The sequence below is a fragment of the Corvus brachyrhynchos genome, unplaced genomic scaffold (assembly GCF_000691975.1).
Source record: "Corvus brachyrhynchos isolate BGI_N302 unplaced genomic scaffold, ASM69197v1 scaffold56, whole genome shotgun sequence".
Lineage (NCBI taxonomy): Eukaryota > Metazoa > Chordata > Aves > Passeriformes > Corvidae > Corvus > Corvus brachyrhynchos.
This window is the reverse complement of record NW_008238664.1, coordinates 10,680,383-10,694,023: the sequence shown is the minus strand read 5'-3', so window position 1 is coordinate 10,694,023 and position 13,641 is coordinate 10,680,383. Positions and strand designations below refer to the sequence as shown.

Sequence of the window (13,641 nt, the reverse complement as noted above, 5' to 3'; positions counted from 1 at the left end):
AACCAAGCATGACTCCCTCGTTGCTGTGCCAATATATTTTTCACTAATTTTCTGCATGAAATCCCAACCTGAGGCATGGTGTCCAGTCTGCTTCTCCTTCTGCAGTTCCCACATATCCTTGTCTCCCATTCCGTCTGTCCTTTCCATGGACTCATTTTCCTCACAATTAAACATCTCGATGTCCTGATCAAGTTATTCCTTGTTACTTTAGTTACATCCTAGTCTTTCTTAAATCCTGATCTTCATAGTTTTGCAGCCCTGGTTTTAATACTCGCTTTGCTTCTGTAGAAACACTAAAGTTATTTTATGTTGCATTGGACTACTTTTTTTCACCAGCAGCATGTTGTATTTTCTGCTCTTGCTGGGTAATAAGCAGAAAATACCATTCTACAACTATTAATAACTACCCATTTTTCTAACAAGAGAGAAAAGCTGTCCCTGCAACAACCTGGACAGAAGTTATTTCCTTCACATGACAGCAGAGAAAAAAATGGTTTACTTCTTTCCTGTTTTAATGATCAGTCCTTCACAGAGTCACACCTGCAGTCCTCTCATTTCAGTCAGAAGATGAATATTATACCAGAATCGTTCAACAGCCAGAATGGTTTGAGTACATTTCTTTTCCTATGCCACTTGCAGTCAAGTGCTGGCACCTAAAACACTTACTTTAATTCTGTTCCAAGACATCTCCAGCAGAACATCTGTATGCATGTAGCTGGACAGTGATTTCGCTGCACAGAGCAGGCTGTGGCACTGGAAATTTTTGCTGTTACTGCTCAGCACTTGCAATTCTGTGCTCATCCCTTATTCCCTGCCTTCTAGCAATTAATCTGCCTGACCTGATCAGAAATAATGACCTGACAAAAAAAACCATTCCCTGGAGATGGTGGCTCAGTGTCATTGGCACCTCCCTCCAGCCTGTACTCAGCTCGTGTGCAGCCTAACAGGGGAGTTGTGTCCCAGCCAAGAGTAGCTGTGAGCTAAAGGGCAGGGGTGCTGTAACCAGACATGGGTGTTTGACCTGGAATAATACCTAACAGAACACAGTGCAGATCTGTACCACTTCGGATTCTGTTTGCTGCAAGATGCTCTCTCTTCTCACTGCTTCTGTAGCAGCCCTGTCTGTGCTGCCTCCAGCGACACAGCTGTACCCAGACAGACGCTGGCATCTCCAGGGGAGGTGTACTTTCTGTGTGATATAAAGCACTCAGCATAATCTGCTGGTGTAAATAGGCATTTTAACACTGCTTTCTATCCACTCAGAATCAATCATGCTTACCGTGACTACTTACTCAACAACCTTATCAGATCTCTTGTTGCTTACAGTTTTGCAGTTGAGGCATTCATTTTACATAAAAGATCTGCTTTTCTTTGGAACATGTATTGTAATTCTTCCTCATCTCTTGTTTTTTTTTAATTCACTGAAATACATTTGCACAAAAGCAGAAGACAAAATACACTTTTGGAAATACATGGCTATAGATATAGCTTTGATTTTTTGAACAGGAAGAATTCTAAATGCTTCTTTGTGTAATTCCTTCAAATAATCTTTATTTAAAATAACTTTAATAATAAATAAGCTAAAAATCTCTTGGGTGCTGAAAATCTGTCAGGAGTTTGTAGGTTTCCTATGCCAGGTGTTCCCTGTAAGTCAGACTAACATGTGTTTCTTTCCCCAGACAGTGAACATTATCTTTGAAAAAATCCCAGAGAATGAGAGTGGAGATGCTTGCCAAACTATTCAAGTTAATGTTCTGGACTGCGACACCATAGGCCAAGCCAAGGAGAAGAGCCTTCAGGCTTTCTTTAATAAGAATGGCTTTCTCTATGGTCTTCAGCTGGATGAAATTGGTCTTGGTAAGAGGATATCGCTGTGTTGTGTTTTCGTGGAGTTTACTGGTCTGTTGTGGAGTTTTCTTGTTAGGAATGCCTACCTTTGGCTTTGATTCTTTTTAGAGTTCATACAGAACATAGCTTTTGTGAGGAATTTCAAGGCAAAAACTAGACCATTTATGTTACCAGTTAGAACACTGAGCTATATCTGCTTCACTTCTGCAAGGACTTTAGCATTGCAGTTAACAAACAGATGTTATTTATTATACATGTATAATTCCTATATTCCTTTTCTGGGGTAAGTAAGGTGGTTGGCCCGTCCACCTTAGTACAGCCAGTTGTTACATTTTGTTAGTGGATAAGATGATATATCATGATTATCAAGTATTTTAGTCCTTATCTACTATTCCTCCTACCTCCCTTCCTTCCTTCCTTCCTACAGGCCTACATTGCCCTTGATCAGAAGAGCCTTCAAACAAGCTTATTTATAGGCAGATTAGGTTTATATAATAGTTTGCCTGTGACTCACAAAGTTACCTACAATATCTACAGATGTAAATAAGGCTGTTCCAGCAGATGAGTCAAACCACCTTTCCTTGTTGGGTTTTCAAGAGCCCAAGGTCAGATAAAAGTCTGTAGCTGCCAGCACCCTACCACTTCCCACGTACTCCAGTAGGAAACCTAACTAACTCTATATTGTTGGCACTTGTCACCTGCTGGCCTTGCTCCCTAAGATGTCGATCCTTCCTCACCTTCTCAGACTCTGTGTTGGCAAGTGTTCACAATTTGCTTTCATATCTGGTGTGTGTATCCCTTACAAGTGCCTGACCACCCTTCACAAGTACTATGGCAGTCTTGCGCAGCTCATTTTAGTGATCTCTTTGAAGTGGCTTGTGGAACCTTTCTTCTAGTCCCACTGTAACCTTAACAGCAGGGTACACTTGTGCAGCAGTATAGTGATTAGGTGAAAGCACCTCCAAAAACTCTGCCTTGACCAACACAAAGTGAAGCACCAAGACCTGCTGAAAGGGAAGCCACCCAGGCAATCACCACAGAAAAGGAATCAGAAGTATGGGAGTGCAAAACCACTTTCATGTGACCTAGCACAAGGATAGAGAGAAACAGCTCAGTTGGGAGTCCCTCGTCCAAAAATAGTTAGGTGTTGTTTTTCTTTACAAGTATCTGTATGGTGAGAATGCCATTGGGATGTAACTGTTTTCTGTTGCTGTCATACTGCAGAACTTGTGTCTGAGGAGCAGCAAAGAGAACTGTTAGATATTGATGGTTCCTCAGAGGTGATGGAGGATGGGATAAGGAAGCTAAATACCATCGGCCATTATGAGGTAAGCACAGAAGCCAGACCAATGAGTTGAGAAGCTGTTTCTCCACAGCTCTCAAATGTGATCTGCACAGCAGAATCTCGATTGATCTTGAAGACATAGCTGAGTGTCATCAACAGAAAGAAAGAATTGTGTGGCACACAACGTTCTTGCCAATGAGTCATGTTTTCTGTTATTGTTCAGAGGTTTCCTTGTTGTTGGGTTGCTTGGTTCAAACATACCATGTAAACTGTTACTTCTGTTGAGCATTTCATTTAAAACAGAATCTGATTTCCAGCTATGAACATTGCCTTGGGACTTTTTGAGTCTCTGCTGTTGAGATTTTGTTGTACCATGAGCAACTGCTTACCTCATCCCACCTCATATTTTGATTATCTGAACAGGCAGTATTGATACTTCTGAAATCTCATTGCAAGTCAGAATAAAAAGGATTGATGGCTTTTCTCTCTCTTTTCTTGATACCTCCTGTGTCAGTCTCTTCCCCTTTTTCTCTCTCTGTTTGTGCTTCCATCTGCTGTTGGCACTTGTACCATAAGTCTTCCCCTCTGCTTCCAGTTGTACCCGTAAAGCAGTTGTTTGCAATGCTGCAATATCTGTCCATCCTTGCAACATCACTCAAAACCTGCAACTGGTGGCAGAGCCCTTCTGGGTGTAGCACGCTGTGAAAGTGTAGCAAGCAGCATTACTTCTCTAAGGAGTTTTCAGTGACACCAGTCAAAATAAGAGAGTGAGATGTTGGAGGAGAGGGTGCAGCAGGTGATTGGCCTCAGGTGATATGGAAGTTCACATGTGATGCTTACAAATAGATTTTGGAAATGGAGGTTATCGTGCTGAGTGCTTTTAGAGATCTTTCCTCATGCCTCATTGAATTTGAAAGTCTGGCTCTTAACATGTTCATAAATTTTTATTTATTTAGAAGTTTCGCTGCTGTAGGTCTGTGCTGTGCAATGCAGTATGGTGCTCAGGAACCTGAGCCAGCACGGAACATGTTGCTGTCTGCATGAGCAAATACAGTGCCATCCATAGAGAAACAAGGACTCCTAGCAGGACTTTGTAGCCTGGGCAGAGGACAAGGCTGCTTAGATATGAAGCAAGCTTATTTGGAGTCACTTTACAGATTTCTGTAGGCATTTGTTGCTCTCCTTACCTCATGGGGGTCAGCAGTGAACCCAGATGTTCAGAGTCACCATCCAGTGGCTTTTCCTGTGCCCGTCTTGAATCTCATCTGTAGATGAACATGTGATCTCCTCCACTCCACTTGTAGAGATTTTGTACAAATTAGGACATTGTAGTGTTGCAGTTTGAGCCTGTGCAGCAAAGGTCAGTGTATCAGAATCAGATTAGGTGTTTGAACTTCTGTCTAATGTGGCAGTACCTGCCCTCTTTACCACAGGCAGCTATTGCAGGTGCTCCCTGCTTTTACCCAGCAGCCTTTTGCTCATCTGGGCCGTGGCTCATGGGTATCAGACCTCATGGCAAATAAGTCTGCTCCACTGGTCTCTGTCATCCCTGGGTATCTTTGTCCCAGCCCTTGTTTTGTCTGAGGTTTCTGCAGGCAATGGTTTCTTGCAGATGCAAGTTAGGTAGGAGGCTCAGTTGTTTTTGCAAAGCTGTAACTACACTAATTATAGCTTAGCAGCTGCCTTATGGAAATTGTACTGCATGTCTCTTAGATATTTTCGTTCACATTTTCTGGCACTGACAAAATAATGTACATTTTAGGCAAAAGCTCAGTGGCATTTTAGGCAGTAGTTTAGTGGCAAGTATTAGCCATTAGCATATCTTGTTTTTTTTCTTGTATGCATATTGATACAAAAAGGATTGTAAAAGTGTCTAGATAGCAAGAAGAAGGAACATTGCATACACACTGTGAGGGCAGTAACATTGCCTGACAAATTCCGACTTACATTTCAACAATGCCTGTAATTTTTCTTTTTGTTTGCCAGCCTTACATGCTAGAAAGGAACCAGATGTTTGAAATTAGGAAGTACCATCAAATCTTTTTAAGACACTGGAGCATTAGGGTTGTGTTATGAAGGTCCCAGAGTCACCAATCAATCTTGAAAAAGCAGACTTAGTTTCTACACAGGTTTTTAAAATATGCAAGAATGGTACATTTACATTTTTGTGTAGTGTTTGTGAAGAGAAAAAAATCCACTGTGTTACTCTCATGTGCCTCTGGCCTGTGTGCTACTTTTGGTCTAATTTTTTGGCTCCTAGGAGAGTTACTGGTATGTTTATTTATGAGGTCTGTACTATCACTTCCATGAGAATAACCACAAGCCATGACAAGAAAGTTGCTAATTATCTTGACATCCTGTTCCCCACCCAAGAAGAGAGCTAGACAGTCACTTTCAGATCTGCTGTCCGGTCACAGATCTCCAGTTTCTCAACTGATACCAGTATCACACATTCCAGGAGCAAGCAGAGCCCCGTAGAGCAGGTCTGAATGTGTGATCCCGGGAGCTCAATGACAGGAACTGGATTACAGTGAGGACAGGAGGCCTGGGGAACAGGAGCCATAGAGCCACACTACCACGCCTTCTGTTTTCCAAAGTAGCCGTATTCCATGTTGTGTGGATTGGAAGAGATCTCTCTTTGTTTGTCCCCCTCAGTAATGCAGCTGACAAAGCAAAGATACTTTGAGGTGTCCATGGGAGCAGCGCACCACAAAAAGTGATTCAGACAGCAAGATGCAAAAAGAAGGGGGTTTTTGTAATGTTGGTGGTTTTTTTTAATTGGATCACATTGAAAGAAACAGCAAGTATGGCTGCTGCAGTCATGCCAAAGAAGGAAAGCATGGTCTACTCACTGCTAAAAGCATAATTTGTCCCAAAAATAAAACCTAGAGTGTGGGCTTTGGTCATGGCTGCACTGCAGCACTGCCTCTGATTCCCAGAAGGAAGCACTGTTCTCCCTCTGAGCTCTGCCCATCTCCCTTGGGACAGAAGCCAACACATTTCAGCACTGAGCTGCCCTCCTACTTCTTGGGGAGGGAATGGAGGCAGCATGTTGCCCACGTCTCTCCAGGAGGGGGTTAGCTGCTGGGTAGCACTGTTCCTGTTTATCTATCTTCAGGGCCAAGTAGGAGGACTGTCTGGGTGTTTGTATCACCTCACAGGCTAGCCTTAGAGCATATTCCTATTTGTAGTGCAGTTTTCAAGTGTTCTGTGCTATCTAAAATAGTTCTGAAACTCTGTGTGATAGATGGAATCTCTGCAAAAAAATCTTACTTATAAAATAGATTGCATTTACTTTCCGGGAGCAAATGTAAGTGCAGATTTTTTTGGCACAAGACACAGCTTTTGATAGAGTATCTTAATGTTTAAACTGGTTTCTCACACCAGGCTGGCTGCCAAGGTTTAAAAAACACTTAAATTATTTTGGCAGAGATCCCTTCCTAGAACTGGCCAGTTGTTTTTGTAATTATAGAGGCAAGTACACTAGCACTTGGCAAGACTCAACATTTGATAGCAGAGCAGTGGTGTAGTTCTCAGTGGGAGCCATTTTTTAGTTACTCTTTGACAATAAAAGCATGGCTTGCCAGTTTGTTTTAAAGATAATGCGTAACATCCTGGCAGCACTATAAATTCAGGGAAGGAGGAGGTAGATTTTTCCTAGAAATCCCAAGATGGTAAGATAAGGATCTTGATCTTACTGTGTATAAATATTTTGCTCAGTTTGAAAATAGTTCTTGGGAGCACCAGACTAAACCCTCAAAATTGCCCCTCCGTAGGACACAGGTAGAACAGACTGAGCTGAAAGAAAGGGGACCAGAAGAGAATTCATCTTTGTGTGCACCTCCCTGCCTCACCTTCCCATAAGATCCTATTGCACTGGAGCCAGAGAATTTAACCTGAGAAATCTATAGAAAGATGGGTGCCAGAAACAGCACAGAGCAGTACATGAAAATGACAACGTCCACATATGGGCTGAACTAGAAAAATCGAAGGAAGGGAAAGGTCTTCAAGGCTGGTGCATTGGAAGAGGTGCCTTCCCACCTGGCTGGGTAATCCTGACAAAGTGCAGCTACTGCCCGTGCCTGAAAGCCCAGCCCTGGCTGCCTGCTGAAAGCTGTGCACACTGTGGGGAGAATGAAGTGGGCTGGGCTGCCCTGCACTGCCATGGGCTGAGGGACAGAGGAAATGAAACTGAGGCTTTCATGAATTCTAAGCAGTTTTGTTTCAGCATGATGTTTGTTTTTGCTTTCAGATTTCAAATGGAGCAACCATAAAAGTCTTCAAAAAGAAGGCAAATAGCCGATCAGGTAACAGGGACTGCAACCTATTTTAACTTTTGTGTGGAATGGTTGGGAATGCAGAGAACTGAGCTGTGACAGATTGTATCTTGGTCAGTTGGAGGTCAGAGAAATGGGTACTTGGATATACTTGAGCCAAGTGAAGAGCCCTGGCTCTGGGCCTCTGGCAGACATGGTGAGCCTAAAAGGAGGAAAGGAGGCAAAGGAAAGAAGGACAGAAGGGCTTACAGTCCTCAGCAAATGATTGCTTGGAGATACAGGCTCATAGGCAGGAAAGCAGGACAGGGGAGCCCAGGTGACACAAAGCACTGACTTGTTGAAACCAACCCAGGGAACATGCCTCTCCCTGGTGCCCAGAACTGTGCATCACAGACATAGTGCTGCACTGTCCAGAGACAGGAATGATAAAACCCCCACTCTTTGGTAATTTTCCTTATTCTCTTGACTGTGTTTCTGAAAGCTCTGACTTGGCTGTCTCAACAGCATGTCAGGAGATACAGGGTGCTTACAGAGGAGGTCAGTTCATCTCACCCAGCCCTGTAACGCAGGTTGCTCCCACCCAGCTGGTGGATGAGGGCAGAACTTTCTGTAGCCCCTGTGAAAAAACACACTCCTAACACGTGTTTCCTTATCATCAGTGTTAGGAGAGACGTTCTCATCTCACTGGGGTGGCCTCTCCCTCAGCAAAAATGAGGTTGTCTGTTCCCAGCCATTACATTCAAGCCTGACCTCGGCCTACTTGCACTCAGCACTCTTAGAGACTTAAACCACTGCAATCATCTTACCTTGTCCTCCCTTCAGAGGAGCTGTGATTGCTGCCAGCTTACCCCTGCAGCAGATAGGATGCTGTACCTTAGTGGTTCAAGCTACAGGTTGTCACTAGGGAGGTGCACAGGGCCTGTGCATTTCTCAGAGGCTTCCCCCACACTGCAGGCAGGAAAGGATGACACTGACGGCTTGCTGGGCATTCTGGATGCACTCTGTTGCATGGCCCAGAGACCAGCAGAACTCACAAGCTTGTAGCCATGTGTTTCATTAATGGCTGTTTGCTCTCTGCTTTTGTTGTTTAGATGTGGACTACTCAGATGAACACTGTCATTTGGTGAGTTGAGTCATTACACTGCTAAGTGGTAGATTTAATACTGAGCTGTATTTGGATCTGTGTAATCTCTCTAATCTCTTCATGACAGATTTTACCAGACTCGGAAGCAAACAAAGATGTAAAGGGAGCAGGTCACAAAGGAAAGCAAAAATTCAAAGTGAAAGAAATGTATCTCACAAAACTTCTGTCAACCAAGGTAAACTGTAAAGGCTTTCTTTTGGGGGAGGGCTGATGTTGTCTTGGCTAGTTTAGCATAACAGAAACACAAATTAAACCAGAAACTGTGCAGACTTCCTGTGTGTAAATCAAATATTAAATGAAAAGGTAGCATATAAAAAATCACTGCGCTAACTATGGCTATGACCATTTGCAAAGAGAGACACATTTCAGGTTTTCTAACGCTAGGGTTCTAAAATTGTCTATTACACATAGTATCTCCTCAGTAAGCACAACCTTTTTTTCAGGTTAAAGAAAAAAGGTTGTTATTTAGCTTATGGAAAGTGAGTTTTTACCACAGAGTTCCATAGAGTGAGAATGAACCCTTTTGGAATGACAGCTTTCAGTCAACAATCTCCTCACTCTGCTCTAGAGTTTGCCCAGCTTAGACACAACTTCTGAAGCCTGAGTTTCACAAAATACTGCCCATAAAATGAAATAATCTGTTAGGGTTTCAGATTAAGCATTCAAAATAACCAGATTAATTTTAAAAGCAAGGTCCTTAGGATTTATAATACAACTACCTAATTTATACAATGTGCATTCCATAGGAATAAATCCTGCTCACTCCCTCCAGTAACGTCATCTTGTTTCTGACTTACTCAAAATGGTTAGAAAACTCTTTGCAACAGCATATTGCATTAAATATTAATGGACACACAACACTGAGAGCTGTGCAAGAGGCCTGAAGGGATGATCATTATAGACTTCTTGCATTTAAAAATCTATCAATCATTATTTAATTAGGTTGTTGATAGCATCTGAAGTAATTTGGGAGAGTCCCTAAAGTGAGAGTGAAGACTGGTCATTTCTCATTACCTGCGAAAACTAACATGAGCCCTCAGGAACTGCTGGAGTAAACCAGTAATGTCTTATGGTGGAAGACTGAGATACAGAAAAAAAGTTCAGGCTCTTTAGAAACAGTCCTTTTAAAGGGCTTTAAATTAATCATCTCCTTCTCCAAAGTAAGACACTGCCCTGAACAACAGAGCTGTGAAATTCCTCTCGTGATAGGCTGTGCACTAAAGGCAATTGCATCACACCATCTCTCTGCTCCCCTCTCTCCCATACATGCACACAGACACAATTGTGAGAGTTTACCACATGAAGTGAACTGGCCAGTATTCATCAAGGCCCTGGGATATGCTTAAATCCTTCTTGTCAAGAGAAGATTGTGCTGAACTGAGCTTCAGAACAGATGTGAAGAAAAAAAAGCACAAAACAGTGTTTTGCTTTGTTTGCCTCTACTTATGAATACTCTGTGACTATGTCAGTGAGTCCAGCAGCAACCAAACCCTTCCTTTAGTGCGCCAAATATCTTCCCTTTTGTATCAGAAATACCCAGTTTTCAGTTCTTCTCTCTAACATTAGTGTGTTCTTATAGCACCCAAAGCTGTTATCCTAGAATTAGATCAAATGCCAGAGCCACTTGGCTATGAAGTGTTGATGAGCACGTGTTGAGCACGTGTCACAGATGGCACCTTGAAGACCAGTGCTCTAGGAAACAGGCTAAACTGCTTTTTCTCACCTCCCTCTTACTTGCAGTCACAAATTCCAATGCCTTTAGCAACAGTGGCAACAGGATCCCAAGAGTTGATGTTGTCTTTATTAGCCCAAGTGGTTCTTCCCACCTATGTTTTATCGTAGAGTTCAACACAATTCTCCTGTCAGCAGAGAAACAGGACATGTGACATATGGAAGGAGCTCACTGTGGTGTATTGTAGTCTCATTTTTGTTACTGTCTTGTTTGCCAGTAACCTATGGCCTCAATGTTTGCCACAAGCATATTGTAATTTCTGTGTGTGGTTGTCTTGGGGCACACTAAGCTCTCTGAGGTAAAAGATCCTATTCTTTTCTCGTGTAATAATAACAGAATATTAACTTTGTTACTTTCAGGTTGCAATTCATTCAGTTGTTGAAAAGCTCTTCAGGAGCATTTGGAGTTTACCCAACAATAAAGCACCTGTTGCCATCAAGTACTTTTTTGACTTTTTGGATGCCCAGGCTGAGAGCAAAAAAATTACTGATCCTGATGTGGTCCACATATGGAAAACCAACAGGTATGCCCATGGGATGCATGTGCTTTCTGAAAATGTAGTTGCAAAGATGGAATGTGTCATGTGTGATCAGAAGAGTAAGATTTTGGCGTGTCTGGGAATAAGATGTGGTTTGGCTTTGTGGATAACAGTAACTTTAGTGTATTGATTCAATACAACACAAGCCACCAGAGCTTCCAGGTCTGTGCAGTCTGCACACTGACTTCACACTCTGAAAAAAGTAGCTGTGGATTGAGAGCATTGTTTGAAGCTGGGTGCCTGACAGATGTGTTTGTTCCATAGCCTTTGTTCCCTGACCCCTTTTTTAACTTGAAGAAGCAGCCCAGGAATGTGCTTCATTCCATGAGTGCAGTTGCAGTTAAGAACCATTTTAAAGCAGTTGTGCTACTTGAGCAGTCAATTTTAAAGATGTTTGTTCTTTCTCTGTCTAGTCTTCCTCTTCGCTTCTGGGTGAACATCCTGAAGAATCCCCAGTTTGTCTTTGATATTAAGAAGACTTCACACATAGATGGCTGTTTGTCTGTAATTGCACAAGCTTTCATGGATGCCTTTTCTCTCGCAGAGCAGACACTGGGGAAGGTAACACTGCCCCTCCAGTCTACTAATTTCTCAACCAAAGTCTTTTTCAACTATATAATGATTGAGATGATGAAGTCCTGGATCTGCTGATATTGGGGGCAGAATTGTCAGGGACCTAATTAAGCTGGGTTTCCATTCCTCGTTGCTCAGTCTCCTGAGACTTTGAGGAATTCACCAGTAGACAGATACAGCTACTGTATCTAAAAATGCCTTATTTATAGTTATCTGCTGCTTGTTTTCTCTGCAGTTCAGTTCTGCACAATGTGTTTACACAATATGTGGCAGAGGTGGAAATTGTAAGATTTTAATGAAGTTTTAATGTAGTTTTAAACAAGGGTCTTAAAAGTATTAACATTATTTGATAAGTAGTCCAAATTTTGTCTGCCACACACCAGTGTGCAGAAGACTCATACAATAAGCTAGTGGAAGCTGTAAGAATACTGAGAGACCTCTGAAGTTTGAAACAGTTCCTTTCACATGTGTTAGCTACTCCCTTTTTATATGCAAAATTATTTGCTGGAGCAACAAGTTCAGAAATCTTACATTCAAAAACTCTTTAGTACAGTGTCTGGAACTCTGGAGATCAGAAATACTTCATTTTCCCCCAGGGTATTTTCCTTTTCTTTGGACCAAAGCAGGAAGCATTTGTTCAGGCTCATGCTACCAAGAAAAACAGGCTAGAGACTTTTTAGCCTAAAAGAATTTATATAAAAATTGACTAATTTCCTATGTGATCTGATCCAACTGCTCAGCTGTTAAAGGGAAATAGTAAATAATGTGCTTATTTATCTTACTTTAGTAGTGAGTATCATAAATTAAAGCTAATCACATCACTTCCTTGATGGAAAAACTACAAATGAGCATGGTTGTTAGGTTTCTGTGCTAAACATCCACTGTGAAGTATTGTTTGAAACATCTCCTGTTAGCTATTTGAAAAGGGGTGCTGAACCCTGATAAAGGTTTGCAATACAGTAAACATCTTGTGACCTTTTAGTACTAAGATGTATTTACTTTCATGATTGGCTTTGATCTTGAAACATCTTTTAGCCATTTAGAAAACAAACATTTAAATTATTTCATCACACATTGGAAACAGTGGTGACAAGCTATCACATGGTTGTGTCATTTATTGCCCAAAACTTCAACAGGAAACTACCAGCCCCCACTTTTACATTTTGAAAATAAGTTTTCCAGGTGGGGCCTTGGCTCCTATCACAAGTGTCAGTACTTATTTCCTCAAATGAGCCTAAACCTCACGGGTAGGTTCAGTGCTGACCTGGATTGTTGAAGTCCTGGAGTGAAAAAAAAAAATCCTTTTGGCTGTGTGTGTCTGGCAGTCAGCTCTCCATGCTCTCAAACCCCTGAGGGAAGTAGGGACCAAAGAAATTTAGGGGAACCTCTGCCAGGACAATGTCTAACAAGACTCTGGTGTTACTGCCAGGGAACTTTCCTTTCAGCAGTACTGCTGAATCCTGTGTGTAAATAGGGTATCAGCCCCGGGCCTTTGGTTCAGCTTTCACAATCTTTCAGGTCTAGGGACCTGTAAGGAGGAAGTGAGAAAGAAAAATATGTCTGAGGGACAAAACGTCATCACTCCTGATGTCAACAGAAATAATTACATGGCAACTGTCATGAAACACAGTACACTATTAGTGAGGTCCTGCCTCTGGTTTGCATCTTTGTTTCATAACCTTGGTTCCTTGTATATAACCACAGCAAAGAAAAATGAGTCACACAGACACAATTAGATGCAATTAACTGTGTGGAGGTGGAACCTTAGGAATTCTGTGCTGGGAAAAGTTACAAGGCTTCAATTTTTTTCTTTTAAGGAAGCACCAACAAATAAACTTCTCTATGCTAAGGACATTCCGCTCTACAAGAAGGAGGTGAAAGCGTACTACAAAGCCATCAGGGATCTGCCTCCATTGACCACTGCAGAGGTTGAAGAATTTCTAGCTCAGGAATCTAAGGTATGGTTGAGAAGCAGCAACTTCATTTGCTTTCATGTTAAGTTTGGGTTTTTTTAAAGAAGTATCTGACCAGAACTGTTTTCTGTTTTAGAAACATGAAAATGAATTTAATGAGAAAGTGGCCTTGTTTGAAATCTACAAATACATAGTGAAATACTATGATGAGGTAAGCACATTTGCAATTTCTGCTTAATCCTTAATGTGGGGCTTGATGCAGTAACCAAGGGCTGGGCTGCTGGGCAAGCTGCTGGCTGCCACTCCAGAGGCCGGCCCCCCGTGATGCAGC

General features: G+C 42.1%; 1 protein-coding gene across 1 annotated transcript in view; it reads left to right on the top strand.

The window, feature by feature from the left end:
• Positions 1-13,641, top strand: part of PLXNC1 (plexin C1) — a gene marked incomplete at its 5' end in the record, with an annotated part of 68,403 nt that overhangs the window by 52,458 nt on the left and 2,304 nt on the right. Inside the window, 9 exons of the mRNA XM_017737757.1 lie at positions 1,680-1,857; positions 3,073-3,176; positions 7,386-7,440; positions 8,502-8,533; positions 8,622-8,729; positions 10,646-10,809; positions 11,238-11,385; positions 13,215-13,355; positions 13,447-13,521. Of these exons, the coding sequence (XP_017593246.1) occupies positions 1,680-1,857; positions 3,073-3,176; positions 7,386-7,440; positions 8,502-8,533; positions 8,622-8,729; positions 10,646-10,809; positions 11,238-11,385; positions 13,215-13,355; positions 13,447-13,521 (1,005 nt within the window). The remainder of the gene's footprint in view (positions 1-1,679; positions 1,858-3,072; positions 3,177-7,385; positions 7,441-8,501; positions 8,534-8,621; positions 8,730-10,645; positions 10,810-11,237; positions 11,386-13,214; positions 13,356-13,446; positions 13,522-13,641) is intronic.